The 12,344-nt window shown below is 47.4% G+C and overlaps 1 protein-coding gene across 4 annotated transcripts in view; it reads left to right on the top strand.

Annotated features, from left to right (window-relative positions):
• Positions 1-1,107: 1,107 nt before the first annotated feature.
• LOC115152945 (delphilin) overlaps positions 1,108-12,344 on the top strand; it is a 54,562-nt gene continuing 43,325 nt past the window's right edge. For all 4 annotated transcript variants that reach the window (XM_029697881.1, XM_029697882.1, XM_029697883.1 and 1 more), the window contains exons 1-2: positions 1,108-1,297; positions 1,515-1,669. In XM_029697881.1, the coding sequence (XP_029553741.1) occupies positions 1,127-1,297; positions 1,515-1,669 (326 nt within the window). In that variant the 5' untranslated portion in view covers positions 1,108-1,126. The remainder of the gene's footprint in view (positions 1,298-1,514; positions 1,670-12,344) is intronic.

The following is a 12,344-nucleotide window of genomic DNA, read 5'->3' on the forward strand; positions in this document are numbered from 1 at the left end:
CTTCAAGGTCAAATACTCTGAGATGCCTTTGGAGTTGTGAACAAGGTCAGCGACCCCAAGGGTTCGACAGGAGATCAGCCCCCCACTGAGAGCACCATTCTGCTTCTCTCATTCTCATCTCAATCCAGAACATCTTTCTGTGTGTTTCTTCATCTTCCTCTCCTCTTCGTCATTCTTCTTCTTCTCTCATGTAGTCATTGCGATGCCGACATCCAATCAGGGCTGGCCAGAGGAGTTTGGCTTTCAGCTGGGAGGAAGTGGTCCTAGCTACATCCTGTCTGTGGAGGAGGGGAGCAGTGCCTACCTGGCGGGCCTGCAGCCAGGTGACCAGGTCAGAGAGATTCTAGGTCCTAAACTAAACCAAAATTATTTTTATCCTTTGTTTAACCATTATTTAACACGGCAAGTCAATTGACAAATATGCAGTTAATAGTATTATGTTAATACTTCGATAATATTATGATGATAGTGTAATAGTATGATCAGGGATTTATACTGGAAAAGCTGTTTCTGGGTGTCTTCATTAAATGGTCTTTCTGACCAGGTGCTGGAGATCGAGGGCCAGAATGTGTCCACTCTGGGAGTCCAGGCTGTCATCTCCATCGCTCAGACCCAGAGGAACATCCCTCCCAGCATCGGAGTGGTGTCTCGCATCCAGCAGGTCTGAACTCGCTCTGACTGGGACTCACCTGGCACCATCATACTGTAGTAGCACAATGTTTGATACTTCTAATTGATTTCTTGTCAATATTTCGGTATTACTGCTTGTGCCTACTGAAGATCTGACTCGCTGTATTTCTGATACCTCATGTAACCCCAGAAACTGTAGTGGCAATGCTGAATTTGATGTGCTAATTTCATTGGCAAGGCCATACTTTTCAAGTCATTAGTCAAAATGATTTCTCTCTATCTTGATATAATACAGTGAAAGTGAAATAAGAATTCAATCTCTGCTTCTCAGATGGACATCACCCCGGGTCCTGACGGTCGGTTTGGCTTCACCATCGTAGGAGACTGCCCCCTCCTGGTGGAGGACTGTTCCCCCTGCTCTCCGGCGGGACGGGGTGGCCTGCGGGCCGGTGACTACGTCATGGAGGTCAACGGGATCCCAGTGAGGCAGCACGAGATGGCGGCAGCACTGATCAAGGCGTCCCAGGGGCGTACGCTGAGGCTGGGGGTGCTGTGTCTGGGGCCCAGACAGAAAGTACGCAGCAGTGGGAGTATGGATGGGATACAGTCTGGGGGAGACGGGATGAGGAAGGACCGCAAACACAAGGCCCTGGAGTTCAACAGGAAGGTGAGGCTTTCTTTAAACTAACTGTTGTATGAGTTATACAGGGGAACATTGATGTCCAGAGAAAACAACAGTTGAACAACAGTTTGAACAGCAAAGATACTGAGCTTACTTCCTCAGTCAGATAATTGGAAGCTTCTTTGTAAATGTATGCAATGTTTCTTTAGGGAGGCTGTATACTATGCGCCCTTCAACAACAATTGTTATTGATATCTTTCAGATTGACCAGATTTTGGGGGAGGAGCCTGAGGTGAAGGAGAGGCTGTTTGCGGTGCTGAAGCAGTATGCTGCGGAGAAGAAGGTTGATTGGCTGGCCTCTGTCCTCCCAGACATCCTCACCACTGACGAGCAGCAGATGCTCATCGGCAACATCAGGTACCAGAGTCTCTGCTTTCTGGGTATCATCCAGACTGTGTTCAGTATATGCTCTACCACCTGTACTCCATTGTGAACATCACTCAGGCCCACGGAGATGTACATGAAATCCTTATTCCCATTTAGACACCCTAGTACAGCCCAGGTGGGATGCAGCCTTCTACAATCCCCATTTCAGAGTCCCAGTGAAAAGTTAGTGTGCGATGGGTGATGAGTGTTTATGAGTGGGTGATGAGTGATGAGTGGGTGATGAGGCTTTTCCTTTTGCTCATTTTGCTGGTGGAGGGATTTACGGGGGGTCTTAATTAGTGTCAACCATTATCACACTGTGCTTTAGGTGGACGCCATCTGCTGCAGACAGGGCTCAGGGTAAACCCACAGTGACCCTCCTGTTAGGTCAAACTGGTAGGGGTTTGAGTGAAACTGCATAGCCTCAGAGCCAAAATGGAGACTAGTCTTGAGCCAAATCAAATGGGTTAGTGACAGACCTGCCAGATAGGATTTGCCGGTGTTCACAATAATCACTGGTTGAGTGCCATTGATGATCAGAAGTTAAGCTCAACCAAGGCAAAGCCAGTTTTAGTGTGGCCGTTTCAAATTCGACCTGATGTATACACATTTTGCCAGCTCTGTTTTTGTCTGAGATCAGCTCAAGGATCTGCCAATATTCTAATCATTACTGTCTCTGCCTTTTTGCATGAGATTTGTTTGTTTGTGACCTCAACTGAACTCAGAGAATGAATGCTGGCAACTATGGCTGAAGACTCATATTGTCAGACATTTCAATGAAGAAATACTTGCATAATAATTTATCTTATGTCAGTGTGTGAAAATGAGCAACAAGACTCTCACTAAACCCTTAATCCAAGTACACTAAACCCTTAATCCAAGTGCACTTTTTCCTTTAGATGTGTGGAGATTACTGTTACTTCCATACCCTATGAAGGGAGTTAGTTAGAGAGGGAGATGGGCATCTGTCATATGAGATTAAAAGTCTTTAATCTGATTGGTTGGTATGCGGAATCCATCTGAGGGATTGGTTGGTATGCGGAATCCATCTGAGGGAGTGGTAGGTATGAGGAATCCATCTAATGGATTGGTTGGTATGAGGAATCCATCTGAGGGATTGGTTGGTATGAGGAATCCATCTGAGGGATTGGTTGGTATGAGGAATCCATCTGAGGGATTGGTTGGTATGAGGAATCCATCTAAGGGATTGGTTGGTATCAGGAATCCATCTGAGGGATTGGTTGGTATGAGGAATCCATCTGAGGGATTGGTTGGTATGAGGAATCCATCTGAGGGATTGGTTGGTATGAGGAATCCATCTGAGGGATTGGTTGGTATGAGGAATCCATCTAAGGGATTGGTTGGTATCAGGAATCCATCTGAGGGATTGGTTGGTATGAGGAATCCATCTGAGGGATTGGTTGGTATGAGGAATCCATTTGAGGGATTGGTTGGTATGAGGAATCCATCTAAGGGATTGGTTGGTATCAGGAATCCATTTGAGGGATTGGTTGGTATCAGGAATCCATTTGAGGGAATGGTTGGTATGAGGAATCCATCTGAGGGAATGTGGACCATGTGGTCATCCGGCTGGGGTCTTACCACAGTGGGGAAACTTTACCAATGAGCTATATCCATGCCACAGCTTTGATTATCTGACCATAACCTCTCTTTACTCGAGGGAGTCAACTACACAGAGGTAAATAAGGTGGACGTGGTTGATTGTGTGGATTGTAGTTCCACGTAACGCAGTTGAATCATCTCAGCGTCACTTACTGGTATATCAGGTAGGTAGTGATACCTTATGACTGGGGCCTTGAGTTTTTCTTGACCACGTGACCAGACCAGAAAAAAACTGTGTCCTAGTGATATGATTAGATACCTAGTTATAGAAATTGTTATACTGTAAGATACGGTACTATTTAAGGTTATGTGTGAATAATTTAATATTTAAACGCAAAGCTATTTTGTCCAATAAGAACATAAGGCAGTGATTCCAGATCACCAGAGGACAGCGAGACTTTCCTTTGGCATCTTTCTAAATATAGACTGAGTGGCATTTAACAGACCACGGAGATGTTTCTTTTAGTCCACTGACTCTCTTCCTCTCTCTCGTGTCCCTCGCTCTCCTCCTCCTCCCTCTCTCTTTCCATCTCTCTCTTCCACCTCCATCTCTCTCTTTCTCTGTTACTCTCTCTCGTGTGCTCTCCCTCCCTCTTTCTCTCACTCTCTCTGAGGGTTTTCTGTGATGGATTTTATCCTCATTATTCTGCTTTAAGCTCTTGCTCATCTGTGGTTGGTGAGAGTTCCCTGCTGGCGATGGTTCCTGGATGCACTATGCTGATTCTACCCTATACCATAATAATGCATTATTATTTCAAAATTCATTTTGTGAACCTATGCACTTACGTTTATTGTTTTATAATCCTGATTCTGAATTATGACAGAGTACTAACTCTAATGAGCTGTTTTGGGTGGGTACGTTTTTTTTATTATTGGTTGTTTTGAACTGTGGTACTTGCAGTTGTCTTGCAGTCCTGTCTTGCTGTTTCAGTACAGGTAGGGGCACCGCAGTCAGTGTAATGTCATACTTGTCATATGTGGGCAGATAATTACCCTGGTACAGTACTGTCCCTGTGCACTTTTTTTCTGAGGGGTATTGTGTGTTGGATGGCAGCTCTTTGTCAGAGACTTGTTTTAATGTTTCAACTATTTATTGTTGTGCAATGTGTTAATGCAGAGTTCTGAATCAGTGTTAATGGTATTATTCTTGCCTGTATATTGACTCTCATCACTTGAATAGATCAACATGAAATATTCTAGGATTTTGTACCAGATTATACGATACTTTTTGTCTCTGGCAATTCCTAGAATAAGCGATAAACTACAACTCCTAATAAGTGATGGGGCTTTTTTATTATCTACTGAAGGGCCCTCTTCCTGGAGAGCTACTGTCCTGTAGGTGTTCACTCTAACCCTGTTCCTGGAGAGCTACCGTCCTGTAGGTGTTCACTCTAACCCTGTTCCTGGAGAGCTACCATCCTGTAGGTGTTCACTCTAACCCTGTTCCTGGAGGGCTACCGTCCTGTAGGTGTTCACGCTAACCCTGTTCCTGGAGAGCTACCGTCCTGTAGGTGTTCACTCTAACCCTGTTCCTGGAGGGCTACCGTCCTGTAGGTGTTCACGCTAACCCTGTTCCTGGAGAGCTACCGTCCTGTAGGTGTTCACTCTAACCCTGTTCCTGGAGAGCTACCGTCCTGTAGGTGTTCACTCTAACCCTCTTCCTGGAGACCTACCATCCTGTAGGTGTTCACTCTAACCCTGTTCCTGGAGACCTACCGTCCTGTAGGTGTTCACTCTAACCCTGTTCCTGGAGAGCTACCGTCCTGTAGGTGTTCACTCTAACCCTCTTCCTGGAGAGCTACCGTCCTGTAGGTGTTCACTCTAACCCTGTTCCTGGAGAGCTACCGTCCTGTAGGTGTTCACTCTAACCCTGTTCCTGGAGAGCTACCGTCCTGTAGGTGTTCACTCTAACCCTGTTCCTGGAGAGCTACCATCCTGTAGGTGTTCACTCTAACCCTGTTCCTGGAGAGCTACCGTCCTGTAGGTGTTCACTCTAACCCTGTTCCTGGAGACCTACCGTCCTGTAGGTGTTCACTGTAACACTGTTCCTGGAGACCTACCGTCCTGTAGGTGTTCACTCTAACCCTCTTCCTTGAGAGCTACCATCCTGTAGGTGTTCACTCTAACCCTCTTCCTGGAGAGCTACCGTCCTGTAGGTGTTCACTCTAACCCTCTTCCTGGAGAGCTACCGTCCTGTAGGTGTTCACTCTAACCCTGTTCCTGGAGAGCTACCGTCCTGTAGGTGTTCACTCCAACCCTGTTCTTGGAGACCTACCGTCCTGTAGGTGTTCACTCTAACCCTGTTCCTGGAGACCTACCGTCCTGTAGGTGTTCACTCTAACCCTGTTCCTGGAGAGCTACCGTCCTGTAGGTGTTCACTCTAACCCTGTTCCTGGAGAGCTACCGTTCTGTAGGTGTTCACTCTAACCCTGTTCCTGGAGAGCTACCGTCCTGTAGGTGTTCACTCCAACTCTGTTCCTGGAGACCTACCGTCCTGTAGGTGTTCACTCTAACCCTGTTCCTGGAGAGCTACCGTCCTGTAGGTGTTCACTCTAACCCTGTTCCTGGAGAGCTACCGTCCTGTAGGTGTTCACTCTAACCCTGTTCCTGGAGACCTACCGTCCTGTAGGTGTTCACTCTAACCCTGTTCCTGGAGACCTACCGTCCTGTAGGTGTTCACTCTAACCCTCTTCCTGGAGAGCTACCATCCTGTAGGTGTTCACTCCAACCCTGTTCCTGGAGACCTACCGTCCTGTAGGTGTTCACTCTAACCCTGTTCCTGGAGAGCTACCGTCCTGTAGGTGTTCACTCTAACCCTGTTCCTGGAGAGCTACCGTCCTGTAGGTGTTCACTCTAACCCTCTTCCTGGAGAGCTACCGTCCTGTAGGTGTTCAATCTAACCCTCTTCCTGGAGACCTACCGTCCTGTAGGTGTTCACTCCAACGCTGTTCCTGGAGACCTACCGTCCTGTAGGTGTTCACTCTAACCCTGTTCCTGGAGAGCTACCATCCTGTAGGTGTTCACTCTAACCCTGTTCCTGGAGAGCTACCGTCCTGTAGGTGTTCACTCTAACCCTCTTCCTGGAGAGCTACCATCCTGTAGGTGTTCACTCTAACCCTCTTCCTGGAGAGCTACCATCCTGTAGGTGTTCACTCTAACCCTGTTCCTGGAGAGCTACCGTCCTGTAGGTGTTCACTCTAACCCTGTTCCTGGAGAGCTACCATCCTGTAGGTGTTCACTCCAACCCTGTTTCTGGAGAGCTACCATCCTGTAGGTGTTCACTCTAACCCTGTTCCTGGAGACCTACCGTCCTGTAGGTGTTCACTCTAACCCTGTTCCTGGAGAGATACCGTCCTGTAGGTGTTCACTCTAACCCTGTTCCTGGAGAGCTACCGTCCTGTAGGTGTTCACTCTAACCCTGTTCCTGGAGAGCTACCGTCCTGTAGGTGTTCACTCCAACCCTGTTCCTGGAGAGCTACCATCCTGTAGGTGTTCACTCCAACCCTGTTCCTGGAGAGCTACCGTCCTGTAGGTGTTCACTCCAACCCTTTTCCTGGAGAGCTACCGTCCTGTAGGTTCACTCCAACCCTGTTCCTGGAGAGCTACCGTCCTGTAGGTGTTCACTCCAACCCTGTTCCTGGAGAGCTACCGTCCTGTAGGTTTTCACTCCAACCTTTATCTAGCACACCTGATTTGAATAATTAGCTGGTTGATAAGCTGAATCAGGTAAGTTACAACTGGGGTTGGAGTGAAAACCTACAGGAGGGTAGCTCTCCAGGGAATGCCTACTCTGTGAATTGTGCAATAACTCAATTCGCCCTCGCACTCCTTCAAACAACACAATTTTGGAAACTTTGTCAAAGGGTAAAGTCTACAAAACTTAGTCCACTCTGTTCATAACAGATTCCAGTTTTGGAAACCGAAAACTGTATTGAGATCAAATGTTTCATTGATGACAAACTTAGCAGAATGGCGGACAAAATCCATCTCGCTCCATCTTCTCGCGCTGACGGCCACTGGGCTTCCTCTCATCACCATATTTGGCAGTAAGTGGAAACGCCAACCGGATGCTTCACATTTGTTCATCCGGTGAAATATCTTTCTCATTGGTTTATCTGCGGTTGTAGTCTGTGAAAATGTTACCCTAAAAATGACTGAGCTGAAGGGGTTATTGATCATTTGATTGATCAATAGATTTCTGTTGGATGTTTTGGTACAGTATATGACGAATTGTTGCCATATTGATTGTGTTTTGAGGAAGCAGAGGAAGGGAATCTAAACTGTCTTCTTTAATGTGGTGGTGTAGAAGTACTGTGAGTGCAGGGATCAATCCAACAGCCTCCTAATGCAGTCAATTATAGCATTACTCTATCTAGCAACAATCCTGGGCCAACAGCCTCCTCATTCAGTGAATTATAGCATTACTCTATCTAGCAACAGCCTCCTCATACGTTTACAGTCAATTATAAACTGGTCCTGGATGCTGATTGTCTGACAGCCATGGTATATTAGACTGTATATCACGGGTATGACAAAACATTTCTTATTACTGCTCTAATTATGTTGGTAACCAGTTATAACAGCAATAAAGCACCTCAGGGGTTTGACCAGCTGACAGGGTTGAATCGAGCCTAAGAACAGCCTTAGCCGTGGTAAATTGGCATACCACACCCCGTCGGGCCTTATTGCTTAATTATCGCATTACTCTATCTAGCAAATCACTTTACAATTTACATCCACTGTAGACCACTGATCTTCCCTCATAGGTCATTGTCATATTGCACTCTCATTCCAAGGCTCCATTTCCAGTCAGTTTAAGAGTGTATTAGAGAAGTAAAGGATTCAGTTGTCTGATCACATCCATTCCAATCAGTGGTGGAAAAAGTTTCCAATAGTCATACTTGAGTAAAAGGAAATATACCTTAATAGAAAATGACTCAGGTAAAAGTGAACGTCAGCAAGTAAAATACTACTCATGTTGACTCCAATGCTTCCCACAGTTGTGTCAAGTTGTCTGGATGTCCTTTGAGTGGTGGGCCATTCTTGATATATCCGGGAAACTGTTGAGAGTGAAAAACCCAGCAGCGTTGCCGTTTTTTACACAAATCGGTGCGCCTGGTACCTACTACCATACCCCATTCAAAGGCCCTTAAATATTTTGTGTTGCCCATTCATCCCCCAAATGGCCAACATACACAAAGTCTAAATTGTCTCAAGGCTTAAAAATCCTTCTTTAACCTGTCTCCTCCCATTCATCTACACTGATTGAAGTGGATTTAACAGGTGACATCAATAAGGGATCATAGCTTTCACCTGTATTCACCTGGTCAGTCTGTCATGGAAAAGTGTTCCTAATCTTTTGTACACTCAGTGTATATCTATGTAGGTAGGAGATACGGGCAGCAATGCAAAGAGTAACAAACATCAGTTTCTAGAGCTCTCCTTTCCTTTCTGATTGTTTGCATGCTGTGGGTAAGAGACTGGTCACAAGTGTTATGACAAACCAAGACTGTCTGATCTTAGTGTTGGTAGCTGACTGGAAAATTGGCAATAGAATACAATATTCTTGTGTACTGTTGGTTGCCTATGATGTTACTGTAGAGGTCTAATATATAAATATTATACACTCTAAAATGAGGGGTTCAACAAGGGTTCTTCTAAGATCCTCAAAGTTCTTTGAAGAACCTTAAGGTTCTTGGCAATGAAAATTGCCCCCAAAAGGTTCTTCTAAGAACCCCATTGGAGGTGGGGTTCATCGAGGAACCTATTTAGTTAGTGGTGGTTCTTGCAGGAAACTAAAACATTTGGATTTGAATTTCAAATGACAGCAGGTGCAGTCACTTAACTGAAAAATGTAAAGATCTCAATTTAAGGTAAGGTTTGTCCCTTGTATGATCTAAATTGATATTGTTTTATGATGATACCATCTATCTTTTCATATTTGTGCAAATCTTTCTAAAACAGAAAATGGACACCATTCAATGTATATCAATCAATAAAGAGGTAAGAATATGTACTGTAGGCTATAAGAATATGTTGAAGGCTAGCTGTATTGGGTGCAGATGACTGAACTGCTCACTTTTGTGTCTGTGTCTGCAGGTATACAGACGAGAAGGCATACAAAGGTATGTCAATTGGTATGGTATGTTATGCAGATCATATGTACCAACCTCCTCCCTTACCTCTTCAATGAATATACCATATATTGACAAGGTATGTGTATGAAAACCATTATCAAAACAGTTTTTTTTCATTCAAATTTATTACAAAAACCAAAGTATGAATACGATGGTGTGCATGTTTTGTTAAACATCTGTATAATTACTATTTTTTGGATTCAAAGACTTCCCCCTCCCTACACCTCTGACCACCTTTGAAACCTGTTCAATCACCATGCACTGAAAAATCATTCTGACTATGGATACTGTTAGGTGCCTCCTAAGAAGAGGTAGGTGCAGGAGTCAGGAGCAGGACAGCAAGGAATTTCCAGTAGCATAATCGTTTATTGAACGTCCCAAAACATGACAACAACAGGTGGGGAAACACACCCAACGAAGTCGCCACACACAGGGAAATAAACGTAACACACGGAGGAGAAACCTCTACTCCTAAATACACTACAAACGGTACAACACGACCGTGAGGAAAAAAACCCTGTGGCGCATACACGCACCCCTGGCAGAGCAACAACAGCAAATAATCCCGCACAAATTATAGCAGGCAGCGGAGGTTAATAAACACACCAAAATTAGCGAAGGCGTAAACAGGTGTAAACAAAACAGACACAAAGGAAAATAAAAAATGGATCGGTAGCAGCTAGTAGGCCGGCGACGACGACCGCCGAGCACCGCCTGAACAGGGAGAGGAGCCACCTTCGGTGGAAGTCGTGACAGTACCCCCCCCCCCCCGACGCGCGCCGACGCCGGCCTTGAGGACGACCCGGAGGACGAGGCGCAGGGCGATCCGGATGGAGGCGGTGAAACTCACTCAGCAGAGATGGGTCCAAGACGTCCTCCACCGGCACCCAGCATCTCTCCTCCGGACCGTACCCCTCCCAATCCACGAGGTACTGCAGGCCCCTCACCCAACGCCTGGAATCCAGTATGGATCGCACTGCATACGCTGGTGCCCCCTCGATGTCCAGGGGGGGCGGAGGGACCTCCCGTACCGCAGCTTCTTGAAGCAGACCAGCTACCACCGGCCTGAGGAGAGACACATGAAACAAGGGGTTAATACGGTAATAAGGGAGTTGCATTAACCAATAACACACCTTCACCCATTCCTCCACCACCGGAGCCTTGGTCTGGCTCGGATGCCATGGTACCAGGACTGGCTGATACCCCAACATGCACTGAAAGGGCGAAAGGTTAGTTGAGGAGTGGCGGAGTGAGTTCTGGGTCATCTCGGCCCATGGAACGTACATTGCCCACTCCCCTGGCCGGTCCTGGCAATACAACCGCAGAAACCTACCCACATCCTGGATTACACTCTCCACCTGCACCTTACTCTCGGGGTGAAAACCCGAGGTCAGGCTGACCAAGACCCCCAGATGCTCCATAAACACCTTCCAAACCCGGGATGTGAACTGGGGACCCCGATCAGAAACTATGTCCTCAGGCACACCATAGTGCTGGAAGACGTGTGTAAACAGGGCCTCCGCAGTCTGTAGGGCCATAGGGAGACCGGGCAAAGGGAGGAGACGACAGGACTTAGAAAACCGATCCACAACAACCAAAAACGTGGTGTTGCCCTGGGACGGAGGAAGATCGGTCAGGAAGTCCACTGACAGGTGTGACCAAGGCCGCTGTGGAACGGGGAGGGGTTGTAACTTCCCTCTAGGCAGGTGTCTAGGAGCCTTGCACTGAGCGCACACCGAACAGGAGGAGACATAAACCTTCACGTCCTTAGCTAAAGTGGCCCACCAGTACTTCCCCCTAAGGCATCGCACCGTCCTATCGATACCCGGATGACCAGAGGAGGGTAATGTGTGAGCCCGCCGAATCAACCTGTCGCAAACACCAAGCGGGACGTACTTCTGTCCAGCTGGACACTGAGGTGGAGTAGGCTCTGACCGAGATGCCCGCTCGGTGTCCGTGTCCACCTCCAACACCACCGGTGCCACCTATCACGAGGCCAGAAGTATGGTGGTGGGATCGATGAACCGCTCCTCTGTATCATACAGACGGGACAGTGCGTCTGCCTTAGCGTTCTGGGAACCTGGTCTATACGAGATCGTAAATCTGAATCGGTTAAAAAACATAGCCCACCTTGCCTGGCGAGGGTTCAGTCTCCTCGCCGCCCGGATGTACTCCAGATTACGGTGGTCAGTCCAGATGAGGAAAAGGTGTTGAGCCCCCTCAAGCCAATGTCTCCACACCTTCTGAGCTTTTACGACAGCCAGCAACAACCGGTCCCCCACGTCATAGTTACGCTCCGCCGAGCTGAGCTTCCTCAAAAAAGAAAGCGCAGGGGCGGAGCTTCGGTGGCGCGCCCAAGTGCTGTGAGAGTACGGCTCCAATCCCAGCCTTGGATGTGTCCACCTCCACCATGAATGCTAAAGAGGGATCCGGATGAGCCAACACTGGAGCCTCGGTAAACAGAGTCTTCAAGTGACAAAATGCTCTGTCTGCCTCAGCCGACCACCGCAGACGCACCGGTCCCCCCTTCAGCAGTGAGGTAATGGGAGCAGCCACCTGCCCAAAACCCCGGATAAACCTCCGGTAGTAATTGGCAAACCCTAAAAACCGCTGCACCTCCTTTACAATGGTGGGAGTCGGCCAATTACGCACGGCAGCAATGCGGTCACACTCCATCACCCACCCTGATGTGGAAATGCGATACTCCAGGAAGGAGACGGCCTGTTGGGAGAACACGCATTTCTCAGCCTTGACATACAGGTAAGGCTCCAACAGTCACTCAAGTACCCTGCGCACCAGAGACACATGCGCGGCGCGTGTGGTAGAATATATCAGAATGTCATCGATATAAGCCACCACACCCTGCCGGTGCAGGTCCCTGAGAATCTTGTCTACAAAGGATTGGA

This window comes from Salmo trutta, chromosome 18 (assembly GCF_901001165.1).
Source record: "Salmo trutta chromosome 18, fSalTru1.1, whole genome shotgun sequence".
NCBI classification, from domain to species: domain Eukaryota; kingdom Metazoa; phylum Chordata; class Actinopteri; order Salmoniformes; family Salmonidae; genus Salmo; species Salmo trutta.